Source organism: Phasianus colchicus, chromosome Z (genome assembly GCF_987193195.1).
Source record: "Phasianus colchicus chromosome Z, bPhaCol1.hap1.1, whole genome shotgun sequence".
Taxonomy (NCBI): domain Eukaryota; kingdom Metazoa; phylum Chordata; class Aves; order Galliformes; family Phasianidae; genus Phasianus; species Phasianus colchicus.
The window spans coordinates 7,675,906-7,690,915 of NC_143476.1; the positions used below are offsets into that span (position 1 = coordinate 7,675,906).

The 15,010-nt window shown below is 49.0% G+C and overlaps 1 protein-coding gene across 1 annotated transcript; it reads right to left on the minus strand.

Annotated features, from left to right (window-relative positions):
• Nucleotides 1-12,330: 12,330 nt before the first annotated feature.
• Nucleotides 12,331-14,725, minus strand: LOC149912383 (rho GTPase-activating protein 32-like). The gene is made up of 4 exons (XM_090130797.1): nt 14,716-14,725; nt 13,351-13,537; nt 13,030-13,175; nt 12,331-12,847 (listed from the first exon to the last, which is right to left on the minus strand). Exons 1-4 carry the CDS (start codon nt 14,723-14,725, stop codon nt 12,420-12,422), a joined length of 771 nt encoding a protein of 256 aa, XP_089986923.1. The 3' UTR covers nt 12,331-12,419.
• Between the last annotated feature and the right edge of the window lie 285 nt (nt 14,726-15,010).

Here is a 15,010-nt window from a genome sequence, read left to right on the forward strand (position 1 = left end):
TGTTGTTTCAATTAGTGCTGATGTCAGGAAGGACTGTAAGGATGGAAAGGCTGGTGTTTGCCATGGGCAGGGAAACACATCTGGTTTTCATCTTCTCTTTCTCTTTGTGTGACAGAAAAAGAGGAGACTGTGCCCTAACCTTGGACCCCTCCTGCCCTCTGCTGCTGAGATGGAGAAATGTCCCAGCTTCTAGAAGGACATCAGGACAAAGATATGTAATGAAAATAAGTCCAGGCTGGCTGTCCTTGTGGGCATCAGCTGCTGGCATCTGCATTGCTGCTGCCATGAACATGGCAAAGCAGGTAAAAGATTGCTTTTCCTTGTGTGACACAGGAGCTCTTGACTTGAAAGCTAGAGTGATGCAATTGAAAGAGCTGCAACCTCTGCCAGACATGGCAAAGGTGAGTGGGATGTTGTTTCAATTAGTGCTGATGTCAGGAAGGACTGTATGGATGGAAAGGCTGGTGTTTGCCATGGGCAGGGAAACACATCTGGTTTTCATTTTCTCTTTCTCTTTGAGTGCCAGATAAACAGGGGAGAGTGTGCCCTCACCTTGGAACTCTCCTGCCCTCTTCTGCTGTGATGGAGAAATGTCCCAGCTTCTAGAAGGACATCAGGACAAAGATATGTAATGAAAATAAGTCCAGGCTGGCTGTCCTTGTGGGCATCAGCTGCTGGCATCTGCATTGCTGCTGCCATGAGCATGGCAAAGCAGGTAAAAGATTGCTTTTCCTTGTGTGACACAGGAGCTCTTGACTTGAAAGCTAGAGTGATGCAATTGAAAGAGCTGCAACCTCTGCCAGACATGGCAAAGGTGAGTGGGATGTTGTTTCAGTTGCTGCTGATGTCAGGAAGGACTGTAAGGATGGAAAGGCTGGTGTTTGCCATGGGCAGGGAAACACATCTGTTTTTTGTCTTCTCCTTGTGTTCCAGAAAAAGAGGAGAGTGTGCCCTCACCTTGGAACTCTCCTGCCCTCTTCTGCTGAGATGGAGAAATGTCCCAGCTTCTAGAAGGACATCAGGACAAAGATATGTAATGAAAATAAGTCCAGGCTGGTTGTCCTTGTGGGCATCAGCTGCTGGCATCTGCATTGCTGCTGCCATGAGCATGGCACAGCAGGTAAAAGAATTCTTTTCCTTGTGTGACACAGGAGCTCTTGAGTTGAAAGCTAGAGTGATGCAATAGAAAGAGCTGCAACCTCTGCCAGACATGGCAAAGGTGAGTGGGATTTTGTTTCAATTAGTGCTGATGTCAGGAAGGACTGTAAGGATGGAAAGGCTGGTGTTTGCCATCGGGCAGGGAAACACATCTGGTTTTCATTTTCTCTTTCTCTTTGAGTGCCAGATAAACAGGGGAGAGTGTGCCCTCACCTTGGAACTCTCCTGCCCTCTGCTGCTGAGATGGAGAAATGTCCCAGCTTCTAGAAGGACATCAGGACAAAGATATGTAATGAAAATAAGTCCAGGCTGGCTGTCCTTGTGGGCATCAGCTGCTGGCATCTGCATTGCTGCTGCCATGAGCATGGCACAGCAGGTAAAAGATTGCTTTTCCTTGTGTGACACAGGAGCTCTTGAGTTGAAAGCTAGAGTGATGCAATTGAAAGAGCTGCAAACTCTGCCAGACATGGCAAGGGTGAGTGGGATTTTTTTCAGTTGCTGCTGATGTCAGGAAGGACTGTAAGGATGGAAAGGCTGGTGTTTGCCATGGGCAGGGAAACACATCTGGTTTTCATCTTCTCTTTCTCTTTGTGTTCCAGAAAAAGAGGAGAGTGTGCCCTAACCTTGGACCCCTCCTGCCCTCTGCTGCTGAGATGGAGAGATGTTCCAGCTTCTAGAAGGACATCAGGACAAAGATATGTAATGAAAATAAGTCCAGGCTGGCTGTCCTTGTGGGCATCAGCTGCTGGCATCTGCATTGGTGTTGCCATGAGCATGGCACAGCAGGTAAAAGAATGCTTTTCCTTGTGTGACACAGGAGCTCTTGACTTGAAAGCTAGAGTTCTGCAATAGAAAGAGCTGCAACCTCTACCAGACATGGCAAAGGTGAGTGGGATGTTGTTTCAATTAGTGCTGATGTCAGGAAGGACTGTAAGGATGGAAAGGCTGGTGTTTGCCATGGGCAGGGAAACACATAAGGTTTTCATTTTCTCTTTCTCTTTGAGTGCCAGATAAACAGGGGAGAGTGTGCCCTCTGCTTGGAACGCTCCTGCCCTCTGCTGCTGAGATGGAGAAATGTTCCAGCTTCTAGAAGGACATCAGGACAAAGATATGCAATGAAAATAAGTCCAGGCTGGTTGTCCTTGTAAGCATCAGCTGCTGGCATCTGCATTGCTGCTGCCATGAGCATGGCACAGCAGGTAAAAGATTGCTTTTCCTTGTGTGACACAGGAGCTCTTGAGTTGAAAGCTAGAGTTCTGCAATAGAAAGAGCTGCAACCTCTGCCAGACATGGCAAGGGTGAGTGGGATTTTGTTTCAATTAGTGCTGATGTCAGGAAGGACTGTAAGGATTGAAAGGCTGGTGTTTGCCATGGGCAGGGAAACACATCTGGTTTTCATATTCTCTTTCTCTTTCAGTGCCAGATAAACAGGGGAGAGTGTGCCCTCACCTTGGAACTCTCCTGCCCTCTTCTGCTGAGATGGAGAAATGTCCCAGCTTCTAGAAGGACATCAGGACAAAGATATGTAATGAAAATAAGTCCAGGCTGGCTGTCCTTGTGGGCATCAGCTGCTGGCATCTGCATTGCTGCTGCCATGAGCATGGCACAGCAGGTAAAAGATTGCTTTTCCTTGTGTGACACAGGAGCTCTTGACTTGAAAGCTAGAGTGATGCAATTGAAAGAGCTGCAACCTCTGCCAGACATGGCAAAGGTGAGTGGGATGTTGTTTCAGTTGCTGCTGATGTCAGGAAGGACTGTAAGGATGGAAAGGCTGGTGTTTGCCATGGGCAGGGAAACACATCTGTTTTTTGTCTTCTCTTTGTGTTCCAGAAAAAGAGGAGAGTGTGCCCTCACCTTGGACACCTCCTGCCCTCTGCTGCTGAGATGGAGAAATGTCCCAGCTTCTAGAAGGACATCAGGACAAAGATATGTAATGAAAATAAGTCCAGGCTGGTTGTCCTTGTGGGCATCAGCTGCTGGCATCTGCATTGGTGCTGCCATGAGCATGGCACAGCAGGTAAAAGAATTCTTTTCCTTGTGTGACACAGGAGCTCTTGAGTTGAAAGCTAGAGTGATGCAATAGAAAGAGCTGCAACCTCTGCCAGACATGGCAAAGGTGAGTGGGATTTTGTTTCAATTAGTGCTGATGTCAGGAAGGACTGTAAGGATGGAAAGGCTGGTGTTTGCCATCGGGCAGGGAAACACATCTGGTTTTCATTTTCTCTTTCTCTTTGAGTGCCAGATAAACAGGCGAGAGTGTGCCCTCACCTTGGAACTCTCCTGCCCTCTGCTGCTGAGATGGAGAAACGTCCCAGCTTCTAGAAGGACATCAGGACAAAGATATGTAATGAAAATAAGTCCAGGCTGGCTGTCCTTGTGGGCATCAGCTGCTGGCATCTGCATTGCTGCTGCCATGAGCATGGCACAGCAGGTAAAAGATTGCTTTTCCTTGTGTGACACAGGAGCTCTTGAGTTGAAAGCTAGAGTGATGCAATTGAAAGAGCTGCAAACTCTGCCAGACATGGCAAGGGTGAGTGGGATTTTTTTCAGTTGCTGCTGATGTCAGGAAGGACTGTAAGGATGGAAAGGCTGGTGTTTGCCATGGGCAGGGAAACACATCTGGTTTTCATCTTCTCTTTCTCTTTGTGTGACAGAAAAAGAGGAGAGTGTGCCCTCACCTTGGACACCTCCTGCCCTCTGCTGCTGAGATGGAGAAATGTCCCAGCTTCTAGAAGGACATCAGGACAAAGATATGTAATGAAAATAAGTCCAGGCTGGTTGTCCTTGTGGGCATCAGCTGCTGGCATCTGCATTGGTGTTGCCATGAGCATGGCACAGCAGGTAAAAGAATGCTTTTCCTTGTGTGACACAGGAGCTCTTGACTTGAAAGCTAGAGTTCTGCAATAGAAAGAGCTGCAACCTCTACCAGACATGGCAAAGGTGAGTGGGATGTTGTTTCAATTAGTGCTGATGTCAGGAAGGACTGTAAGGATGGAAAGGCTGGTGTTTGCCATGGGCAGGGAAACACATCTGGTTTTCATTTTCTCTTTCTCTTTGAGTGCCAGATAAACAGGGGAGAGTGTGCCCTCTGCTTGGAACGCTCCTGCCCTCTGCTGCTGAGATGGAGAAATGTCCCAGCTTCTAGAAGGACATCAGGACAAAGATATGTAATGAAAATAAGTCCAGGCTGGCTGTCCTTGTGGGCATCAGCTGCTGGCATCTGCATTGCTGCTGCCATGAGCATGGCACAGCAGGTAAAAGATTGCTTTTCCTTGTGTGACCCAGGAGCTCTTGACTTGAAAGCTAGAGTGATGCAATAGAAAGAGCTGCAACCTCTGCCAGACATGGCAAAGGTGAGTGGGATGTTGTTTCAGTTGCTGCTGATGTCAGGAAGGACTGTAAGGATGGAAAGGCTGGTGTTTGCCATGGGCAGGGAAACACATCTGTTTTTTGTCTTCTCTTTGTGTTCCAGAAAAAGAGGAGAGTGTGCCCTCATCTTGGACACCTCCTGCCCTCTGCTGCTGAGATGGAGAAATATCCCAGCTTCTAGAAGGACATCAGGACAAAGATATGTAATGAAAATAAGTCCAGGCTGGTTGTCCTTGTGGGCATCAGCTGCTGGCATCTGCATTGCTGCTGCCATGAGCATGGCACAGCAGGTAAAAGATTGCTTTTCCTTGTGTGACACAGGAGCTCTTGACTTGAAAGCTAGAGTGATGCAATTGAAAGAGCTGCAACCTCTGCCAGACATGGCAAAGGTGAGTGGGATTTTGTTTCAATTAGTGCTGATGTCAGGAAGGACTGTAAGGATGGAAAGGCTGGTGTTTACCATGGGCAGCGAAACACATCTGGTTTTCATATTCTCTTTCTCTTTGAGTGCCAGATAAACAGGGGAGAGTGTGCCCTCACCTTGGAACTCTCCTGCCCTCTTCTGCTGAGATGGAGAAATGTCCCAGCTTCTAGAAGGACATCAGGACAAAGATATGTAATGAAAATAAGTCCAGGCTGGCTGTCCTTGTGGGCATCAGCTGCTGGCATCTGCATTGCTGCTGCCATGAGCATGGCACAGCAGGTAAAAGATTGCTTTTCCTTGTGTGACACAGGAGCTCTTGAGTTGAAAGCTAGAGTGATGCAATAGAAAGAGCTGCAACCTCTGCCAGACATGGCAAAGGTGAGTGGGATGTTGTTTCAGTTGCTGCTGATGTCAGGAAGGACTGTAAGGATGGAAAGGCTGGTGTTTGCCATGGGCAGGGAAACACATCTGGTTTTTGTCTTCTCTTTGTGTTCCAGAAAAAGAGGAGAGTGTGCCCTCACCTTGGAACTCTCCTGCCCTCTGCTGCTGAGATGGAGAAATGTCCCAGCTTCTAGAAGGACATCAGGACAAAGATATGTAATGAAAATAAGTCCAGGCTGGTTGTCCTTGTGGGCATCAGCTGCTGGCATCTGCATTGCTGCTGCCATGAGCATGGCACAGCAGGTAAAAGAATTCTTTTCCTTGTGTGACACAGGAGCTCTTGACTTGAAAGCTAGAGTGATGCAATTGAAAGAGCTGCAACCTCTGGCAGACATGGCAAAGGTGAGTGGGATTTTGTTTCAATTAGTGCTGATGTCAGGAAGGACTGTAAGGATGGAAAGGCTGGTGTTTGCCATCGGGCAGGGAAACACATCTGGTTTTCATTTTCTCTTTCTCTTTGAGTGCCAGATAAACAGGGGAGAGTGTGTCCTCACCTTGGAACTCTCCTGCCCTCTGCTGCTGAGATGGAGAAATGTCCCAGCTTCTAGAAGGACATCAGGACAAAGATATGTAATGAAAATAAGTCCAGGCTGGCTGTCCTTGTGGGCATCAGCTGCTGGCATCTGCATTGCTGCTGCCATGAGCATGGCACAGCAGGTAAAAGATTGCTTTTCCTTGTGTGACACAGGAGCTCTTGAGTTGAAAGCTAGAGTGATGCAATTGAAAGAGCTCCAACCTCTACCAGACATGGCAAAGGTGAATGGGATGTTGTTTCAATTAGTGCTGATGTCAGGAAGGACTGTAAGGATGGAAAGGCTGGTGTTTGCCATGGGCAGGGAAACACATCTGGTTTTCATCTTCTCTTTCTCTTTGTGTGACAGAAAAAGAGGAGAGTGTGCCCTAACCTTGGACCCCTCCTGCCCTCTGCTGCTGAGATGGAGAAATGTCCCAGCTTCTAGAAGGACATCAGGACAAAGATATGTAATGAAAATAAGTCCAGGCTGGCTGTCCTTGTGGGCATCAGCTGCTGGCATCTGCATTGGTGTTGCCATGAGCATGGCACAGCAGGTAAAAGAATGCTTTTCCTTGTGTGACACAGGAGCTCTTGACTTGAAAGCTAGAGTTCTGCAATAGAAAGAGCTGCAACCTCTACCAGACATGGCAAAGGTGAGTGGGATGTTGTTTCAATTAGTGCTGATGTCAGGAAGGACTGTAAGGATGGAAAGGCTGGTGTTTGCCATGGGCAGGGAAACACATCTGGTTTTCATTTTCTCTTTCTCTTTGAGTGCCAGATAAACAGGGGAGAGTGTGCCCTCTGCTTGGAACGCTCCTGCCCTCTTCTGCTGAGATGGAGAAATGTCCCAGCTTCTAGAAGGACATCAGGACAAAGATATGCAATGAAAATAAGTCCAGGCTGGTTGTCCTTGTGGGCTTCAGCTGCTGGCATCTGCATTGGTGTTGCCATGAGCATGGCACAGCAGGTAAAAGATTGCTTTTCCTTGTGTGACACAGGAGCTCTTGAGTTGAAAGCTAGAGTTCTGCAATAGAAAGAGCTGCAACCTCTGCCAGACATGGCAAGGGTGAGTGGGATTTTGTTTCAATTAGTGCTGATGTCAGGAAGGACTGTAAGGATGGAAAGGCTGGTGTTTGCCATGGGCAGGAAAACACATCTGGTTTTCATATTCTCTTTCTCTTTGAGTGCCAGATAAACAGGGGAGAGTGTGCCCTCACCTTGGAACTCTCCTGCCCTCTTCTGCTGAGATGGAGAAATGTCCCAGCTTCCAGAAGGACATCAGGACAAAGATATGTAATGAAAATAAGTCCAGGCTGGCTGTCCTTGTGGGCATCAGCTGCTGGCATCTGCATTGCTGCTGCCATGAGCATGGCACAGCAGGTAAAAGATTGCTTTTCCTTGTGTGACACAGGAGCTCTTGAGTTGAAAGCTAGAGTGATGCAATAGAAAGAGCTGCAACCTCTGCCAGACATGGCAAAGGTGAGTGGGATGTTGTTTCAGTTGCTGCTGATGTCAGGAAGGACTGTAAGGATGGAAAGGCTGGTGTTTGCCATGGGCAGGGAAACACATCTGTTTTTTGTCTTCTCTTTGTGTTCCAGAAAAAGAGGAGAGTGTGCCCTCACCTTGGACACCTCCTGCCCTCTGCTGCTGAGATGGAGAAATGTCCCAGCTTCTAGAAGGACATCAGGACAAAGATATGTAATGAAAATAAGTCCAGGCTGGTTGTCCTTGTGGGCATCAGCTGCTGGCATCTGCATTGCTGCTGCCATGAGCATGGCACAGCAGGTAAAAGAATTCTTTTCCTTGTGTGACACAGGAGCTCTTGACTTGAAAGCTAGAGTGATGCAATTGAAAGAGCTGCAACCTCTGGCAGACATGGCAAAGGTGAGTGGGATTTTGTTTCAATTAGTGCTGATGTCAGGAAGGACTGTAAGGATGGAAAGGCTGGTGTTTGCCATCGGGCAGGGAAACACATCTGGTTTTCATTTTCTCTTTCTCTTTGAGTGCCAGATAAACAGGGGAGAGTGTGCCCTCACCTTGGAACTCTCCTGCCCTCTGCTGCTGAGATGGAGAAATGTCCCAGCTTCTAGAAGGACATCAGGACAAAGATATGTAATGAAAATAAGTCCAGGCTGGCTGTCCTTGTGGGCATCAGCTGCTGGCATCTGCATTGCTGCTGCCATGAGCATGGCACAGCAGGTAAAAGATTGCTTGTCCTTGTGTGACACAGGAGCTCTTGAGTTGAAAGCTAGAGTGATGCAATTGAAAGAGCTGCAACCTCTGCCAGACATGGCAAAGGTGAGTGGGATTTTAAGGGATTGCTTTTCCTTGTGGGACAGCTGTTAAGCCATTCTGATTCACCCTTTGCATCCACAGCATACAGTTTTTTCCCACACTGCTGTTTCTATCCAGCAATGTGCTTATGTGCAGTGGTACAGAGGTTGGTGGCCCTGCCTGTGGCAGGGAGTTGGAGATTCCTGATCCTTGAGGTCCCTTCCAACCCGTGCCATTATGTGTGTGTGTGTGTGACTGGCTAAACACCAATTGTTGCTAGCTCAGCAGGTATACTGCTAATTATTGAACGTCCGACAGCTGCTTCTCAACACTTGGCCACTATTTCTGGACACCTGCTCATCCCTGAAGAGAGAGAAGTTTGGAAGGAGGACAGAGGGGAGTCTCTTGATGCCTGCCTGTTGCATCCCAACTTGCCCACAGAGTGAGTCAATTCGGCCTTGTGTGGAGGCCCTGGCTTCTTTGGAGTCTGTTTTTCTTTTGCTGAGCTTCTCCTATCCAAACAGAATGGCCTTACAACATGCTTTCTGGTCCTTAATAGTATACCCATACTATTTGTAACTATTGCAGTTCTGTAAGTGAGAATTAATCACATGATTGAACAACTGTATTTCTAAAATATGTTATGAAATAACTTCTTTTTACTAATACTAATAAAGTCTTTCTACTTTTTCAAACTGTTTCTAAGGGCAAATTACAAAACACATCGTGCTGTACTGCTTCAGAGCAATCCCACATTTGATAGCCAGTGCAGAAACAACATTCCATCCTACAGCATTAGCTAGTTTAGAGGTACCAGGCGTGTATCTGGATGTGGCTGTTGTGCATAACTGGGGCTGAGGGATCAGAAATGACAGCTCCACTCTTGGAGACCACAGAGTTAAAATGGAAAGATAAAATAGTTGCAGGGCAATTGTTCTGTGTGCCTGAAGCAGGGACCGATTTATGGGGGAGAGATTTAACAGTTAAATGAGGATTACAGCTGCAAGTCTGTGAAATAGATATCAGGTGTCAATGGATGTGTTATCAGCTGTGATGAAGAAGAAATGAATCCAAAGCTGTGGGCAGGGGAAGGAAATCGGGGTGGACTCACAATTTTCCCTTACAAATAACTGTTCAAGGAGGGAGTGGAGCTGTGTAACAGCAACAATATCCCATAGCCTTAGAAGGGAGAGTGGGTCTAAAAGCTGTAACACAGACAGTGCTTAAGGATGGTCTTCTGGAACCTTGTCTGTGGCCTTATAACACCCCAATCCTGTCGGCACGGAAGGCAGACGGCACGTATCGGCTGGTGCAAGATGTAAGGAAATGACTGAACCCGTTCTCAAAAGACAGCCTGTGGTTCCTAACCCCTATACCCTAATGAGTCAGATCCCACACGGACATCAGTGGTTTGGTGTGAGAGACCTCAAAGATGCTTTCCGGACAGCCTCTGGACTCAGAGAGAAATGGCTGCGTTTGTATGAGGACACATTGTAATCCTATCGTGATTCGTGATGATACTGTAGATACTGGAACTCCCGCTAATCCTTGTCTTTGCAGCATTTGAAGCAAGCAGCTGGTGCTGCTGTCATGCAGAAAGCTCCCTTCCAACCACTCAGCAAGCATTTGGATGAGACAGCTTCCTGCTGGGAGCCCTCCGACATCACTGCTGCCTCCTCCAGAACCATACCTGCAGATGCTTCAGAGCTCTTCAGCATGGACTTCCTTCCTCCCATCAGCAGCTGCTCCTGCACTGACCTTCATTCACACTGGGATACCATCTGCTTCCAGCAGGAGCTGACCTGCTTGAACCTCATGAGGTTCAGCACAGCCAAGTGCAACGTTTGGCATTTGGGCCGGAGGAATCCCAGGCATTCTTTTGTCATCGTGGTGGTTTCCAATAGACCCCAACAATGAGACATCAGGTCGCCGTGTGGGCTCCTGGGTGACACTGCCATTTCCCAGCCATTGCAGCCTAGGGGCAAATAAAGTAAAATACTTCAGAAAGATCTCACACTGATTGCATATTTTACTGTTCTTTTACACAAAACAGAAGGGGAGGGCAGCAGATGCATGCAGGTGCATCAACACCCAGGGTGCTAAAGGAATGGAAAGACAGAAACATCAAATATCAATGCGTTATTCTAATGCAAGGAGGGAAGCTTTTTTCAATGTTACTTTTTATCATTTAAAATAAGCAGCTGGCACTCTTAAAGGAAAATCCTAGGCCCCAGTTTCTGACAGTGTGGCAATCTGGCACGGACTCAGCTGTGAATGATCCAAACAGTCTGTTCCAGATTTTAACATCCCTTCTATGCATTCACAAGCTTTCTCTCTTGACTTCCCCTTACAGCCGTTAGATGCCAGCAAAACATCCCACAAACACTCCTTAACTCTGTGCACACAGGCACCCATCCAACCAGAGCCATCAGTCATTCCCAGCCATGCGCTCTTCCTCCAATCATGGTCAGCATCACACGGCCGTCACGCAGCTCACTTGACTCAGTTTTTCTCTTCTTTCTGGAGGTGTCCTTGCTTCTCAGCCTTACCTTCTCGTGATGTTTATCTCGCTCTGCAGCTCCTGCTCTGAATAGGCACAAAATGCAGCCACAGCCCCTGCCACCAAGGTCAGCTCTTCAGCACACATTACCTGAGGAGCACTTGGCAACTCCTGCAACCTGAGCAGTGCCAGGAAGACTGTTTCACTTCTGCTTCTCCTGGCTCAGAAATTCATTTTCCTACCTAGAAAATGGAAAAAGAAAAGAAAGAAAAAAAAATCCTGACATAAAGCAGACACAATTGATACTATGGAATTCTGGAAGGCAAGGGATTTGCCCTCTATGATGAGAAGTTGACTGCAAAGAACTAAGAAGAGCCATGAGCAGGTTGTGAACTTGTGGGTAAAATTAGGAAGTGCAGCAGTGCAGGGCTTCTGGAGGTGAGGGTCTGCTACAGCCGCCTGGAAAGAGAGCCTGTTGGTGGGAGCTGCTTACTGCAGCCAGCAGAAGCATCGCACTCACTGACTCTCATCCTGATGGGGGATTCCAGTCAGTCTGGGAAATCAGCATGGCTGGCTGCAAGCAATCTGACAGACTCCTGGAGTGCAGTGAGAATCACTCTGTGGTGCAGGCATTGGGCACAGCAAGCAGAAGGGAAGCATTGCTGGACATGGTGCACACCAGGGGTTACGACAGGAGGCGGTCAGGGCTGCAGTGACCATGCCCTCCTTGAGTTTGTGATCTCAAGGAATGCGGGCCTGGCAGGAAGCAAAGGCAGGAGCCTGAACTTCAGGAGAGCCAGCTGCAGGCTGTTCCAGGAATTCTTGGACGAGATCCTCTGGACAACTGTTTGTAGGGGAAAAGGGATGGAAAAGAGCTGGTCACTCTCTCAGAAGAAAACTTGCTCAGGTTGCACGCTGAGCTGCAGGAGAGGAAGGGGAGGAGGTGCCAGCACGGCTCTGCACGATGCTCTGCCACACTGGGCAGCTTGATCATGGCTCAGCAGTGGGATCAGACGAGGAGAAGGGGAGAAGGAAATCAAGGATGGGAGGGAGCCATCAGACACAGCCGGTGAGTGTCTGTGAAGTCTTGCAGACCCAGAGATTCCCAGGTTGTTTCTGCTTTCGTAGCATTTGTGTGGTGCAGGGTGAGCAAAAGGTTCTGCTGCTTGATTCTTCTGCAGGAGCCGCCTAAAAGGGAAATGGCCACTGAGCTGCAGACCAAGCAGTACTGCCTGACGTTGGCCAGGGGGAGCTTCTCCTGCCTCAGTGTGCTGATGACAGGTCTGGAGATGATCTGCACGGCCAGTTCGTAGATGGGAGCCAGGAAAGGACATGATGTGAGGAGGGAGGTGTTAAGGAGCGGGCAAGGCATGAAAATGCATCAGAAAGCCCTGAAAAGCATCACAAAGCCACAGCCAGGAAGCTTGGGAGTATCATGAGCAGCATCCAGGATGCGAGAGATTATTTGCTACCATGCCAAATGGTAGCAGAGCTCCCCCTGCAGACATCCCAAAGCCAGACAAAACAGGAACAAACCCGGAGCTGTGCTGCACGCACCGCACAGCTGCAGCATTGCAAGCTGGGGTGCCTTGCTGTGTGCTGCATTCATCCCAGTCCGTGTGAATGAAGACTCTGGAGGCAGTCAAGGCGTTGATTGAGCACGAGTGTGCTTTTATTATTGTATAAAAGACAGGAGGGTGGGAGAGGTCCACGGTGACTTAGGGACTCATCCTGTCTTGTCATGGAGAGAGTGGCTCAGAGCTCTCAGTGCTGCTGTCTGGTGCCTGGGACTGGAGGCCTGATTGACAGTCCCCCTGCAAGAGGCTCTGCTCCTCCTCACTGACGCTGACCTGCTCCTGCATGGAGGTGCTGCTGTCGGGGCACTCACACTGCTCTTGGGATGGGCTGCACTGCAGAGACACTGGGTGACAGACCACACTTGTGACTGTGGTGTCTGGCAGGCCCAGGTCAGCATTTTCAGCAGAGCCAGGTGTAATGATAGCATGAACTTCGATGAGCTCCTTCTCTCCATCACTGTTGTCGTGTGTAAGGCTGCTTTTGGAACTGCAGCGATTCGTGCTTCCTATGAGCTCTCCACTGATGGAAGCAGAGAGAGCATCATTGCTACTTGCCCTGGATCTTATGGCTTGGCAAGGGCTCGATTCACCTAGAAAGGATACACAGGGGTTAGTGTCAAACTTTCACAAGCTGAATTACGACAGTGGTTCTTGATCAGGGGTGAAGATTTAGGCACGGGATTGAACGCTAGAAAGAGATACATGTGCAGAGCAAGCTTGAATTGTATGTTCCTGAAAAGCAGGGATTTGGAAGCTGCATTTGCACCCTTACCTGCCAGGACTACCACTGCTGTTTCTGAGGGCTGCCTGGCATTGCGCTGCAGTTGGCGTTTGCTGCCAGAGGATGGCTTCCTGAGGCTGAAGCAGCAACACCAACTGCTAGCTGGTGATTCCTCATTCTTGCTGGGTGGATTTTGCCTGGAGAGAGAAAACAGCCAATGCTGTGAGTCGTGCGTGGTTCAGGGTGAGGGAAGAGCTGCACTGAGCTCTTGGCAGCAGTTGCTTGTTCCTAGCACTGCCTGGTTTCTGCAGGAAAACACAAAAACCCACCCAAACAATGATGCTAGGTGCTGGAAAAGAAAGTCCTCTTTACCTTTCAGATGGAAAGTCGATGACTGTGTGGAATTTGCCCTGCCCAGCTGCAGGGCTTTCTTCCACTTCAATGTCCTGGCAGCTCTCTGTCACAGGGGGAGAGCTGCTGTGGCCTCGCCTCTGTGCCTGTGCCTCCTCCAGGCTGAGGAGCTTTGTGGCAGCAGAAGAGACCCCCACAGACTTGGGCCCTGGGAGAGAATTGTGCCCTGTCAGGGAAAACCACAGGTAAGAGCGAGGATCAGAAAGCAGTAGCACAGCCACCACAGTTCTGGGGGAGGTGCTGTATTTTTCTCAGGCTTGCTTATCCGAGCCACTGGAAGAAGAGGAGCCCAACATAACCATGTGGGCAGAGGTGTGTTTATGGCAAAGGACACGGTCATCATTAAGAGCAGCTTACTGTATCAAAATAGGCAAGGAAAAACCCAAGGAAATGGGGGCAGGGAACTGAGAAAGCTTCGCTGCCACATTTGCATCAAGCTTTTCCTGCATGCAAACATAATAATTACGGTTTCCTCCTTGTGAATTTTGGGCTTGGACATTCCCAGCATCCAGCAACAGGATGCCATACCCTAATGGAAGCCCAGAGGTCTGCTGTCCCCTTGATGGTAAAAGAGTATCTCAAAGGTCCCGGAGAAGGCCTGCATTTGATCAAGGTGTCAGGTCAAGATCAAGCTAATGGAGGAAGACACTCACCTGCTGCATCTGCGATGTCTGCTCCGGATTTGGAGCAGAAGAGGACGTCTGTGTGGTTGATGAGAAATTCCACCACATCCGACTGCGTCTGCAGCTCCATGCAGGCAGCTCTTCCGCTGGCGCAGGCAGACTCGTTCTGCTGTGATCTGTAGAAAAGGCAGATTTTAGAAGTCATTTCTCCAAGACCGTTTCCCCGAGTCTGAATTGTTGCAGCCAAAAGCTGTCAGCTGAGGCTCTGGAGACTTCCGCAGTGGGCAATCAGTGATGCCACTGCAGAAATTCCCCTGGATGATCAAGGACACGTCAATCCCATCTAAAGAACAGAGCACAACTGTCACCTAGACATTGTGCCTGTGGGGATGGAGAACAGCCCAGGCTCCTGCTCTTCTGTCAGCCACAGATTTTACAGGAGAAGAGCACATTTGATGGAGAAAAAGAGAGGACTGCTTTTCTTAACTGGAGAACAGAGGAAGTGTTGAAACAGAACCAGAAGTTTACCTTAAGAGGTTTGGAGCCCACACAATGGCTAGGTTCTTGGCATGCATGTTTGTTATACTGGAGCTCCCAGCCAGACACGCCAAGTGTCTCATCAGGAACGCCAGTGTCCTGGAAAACAAGAGAGGCAAACGTTCAGCACCAACGAGCATGCCGTGCTGCAATTCAGAAAGCAAACCTCCATTCATGCTACTTCTTGTGACTGCTACTGTCACCAAAGATGAAGTAGATCCAACTTGACTGAGTGCCACGCTGCAGCACCAAGCCCCAGCACAGCACAGCCGCAGCCATCAGCTGCACCAAGCGTGCCCCCGTGCCCAGGAACTGACCCCATAAAGCCAGCCCATGGAGCCTTCAACCCTTCAGCATACACAGGCATCGTGTTGCCGGCGTGAGACAGAGCCTGGAACCGCATCGTTGCCCTCTGCAATGCAGCAGGGCTGAGCTCAGCAGGCTGAGGGCAGCACTGACCT

Excerpts from the sequence above, each read along its gene's own strand:
- LOC149912383 (XM_090130797.1), bottom strand. Across the intron at positions 13,176-13,350 it reads ATCGACTTTCCATCTGAAAG|GCAAAATCCACCCAGCAAGA; the intron begins GTAAAGAGGACT and ends TTCTCTCTCCAG. Across the intron at positions 12,848-13,029 it reads AGCAGTGGTAGTCCTGGCAG|GTGAATCGAGCCCTTGCCAA; the intron begins GTAAGGGTGCAA and ends TATCCTTTCTAG.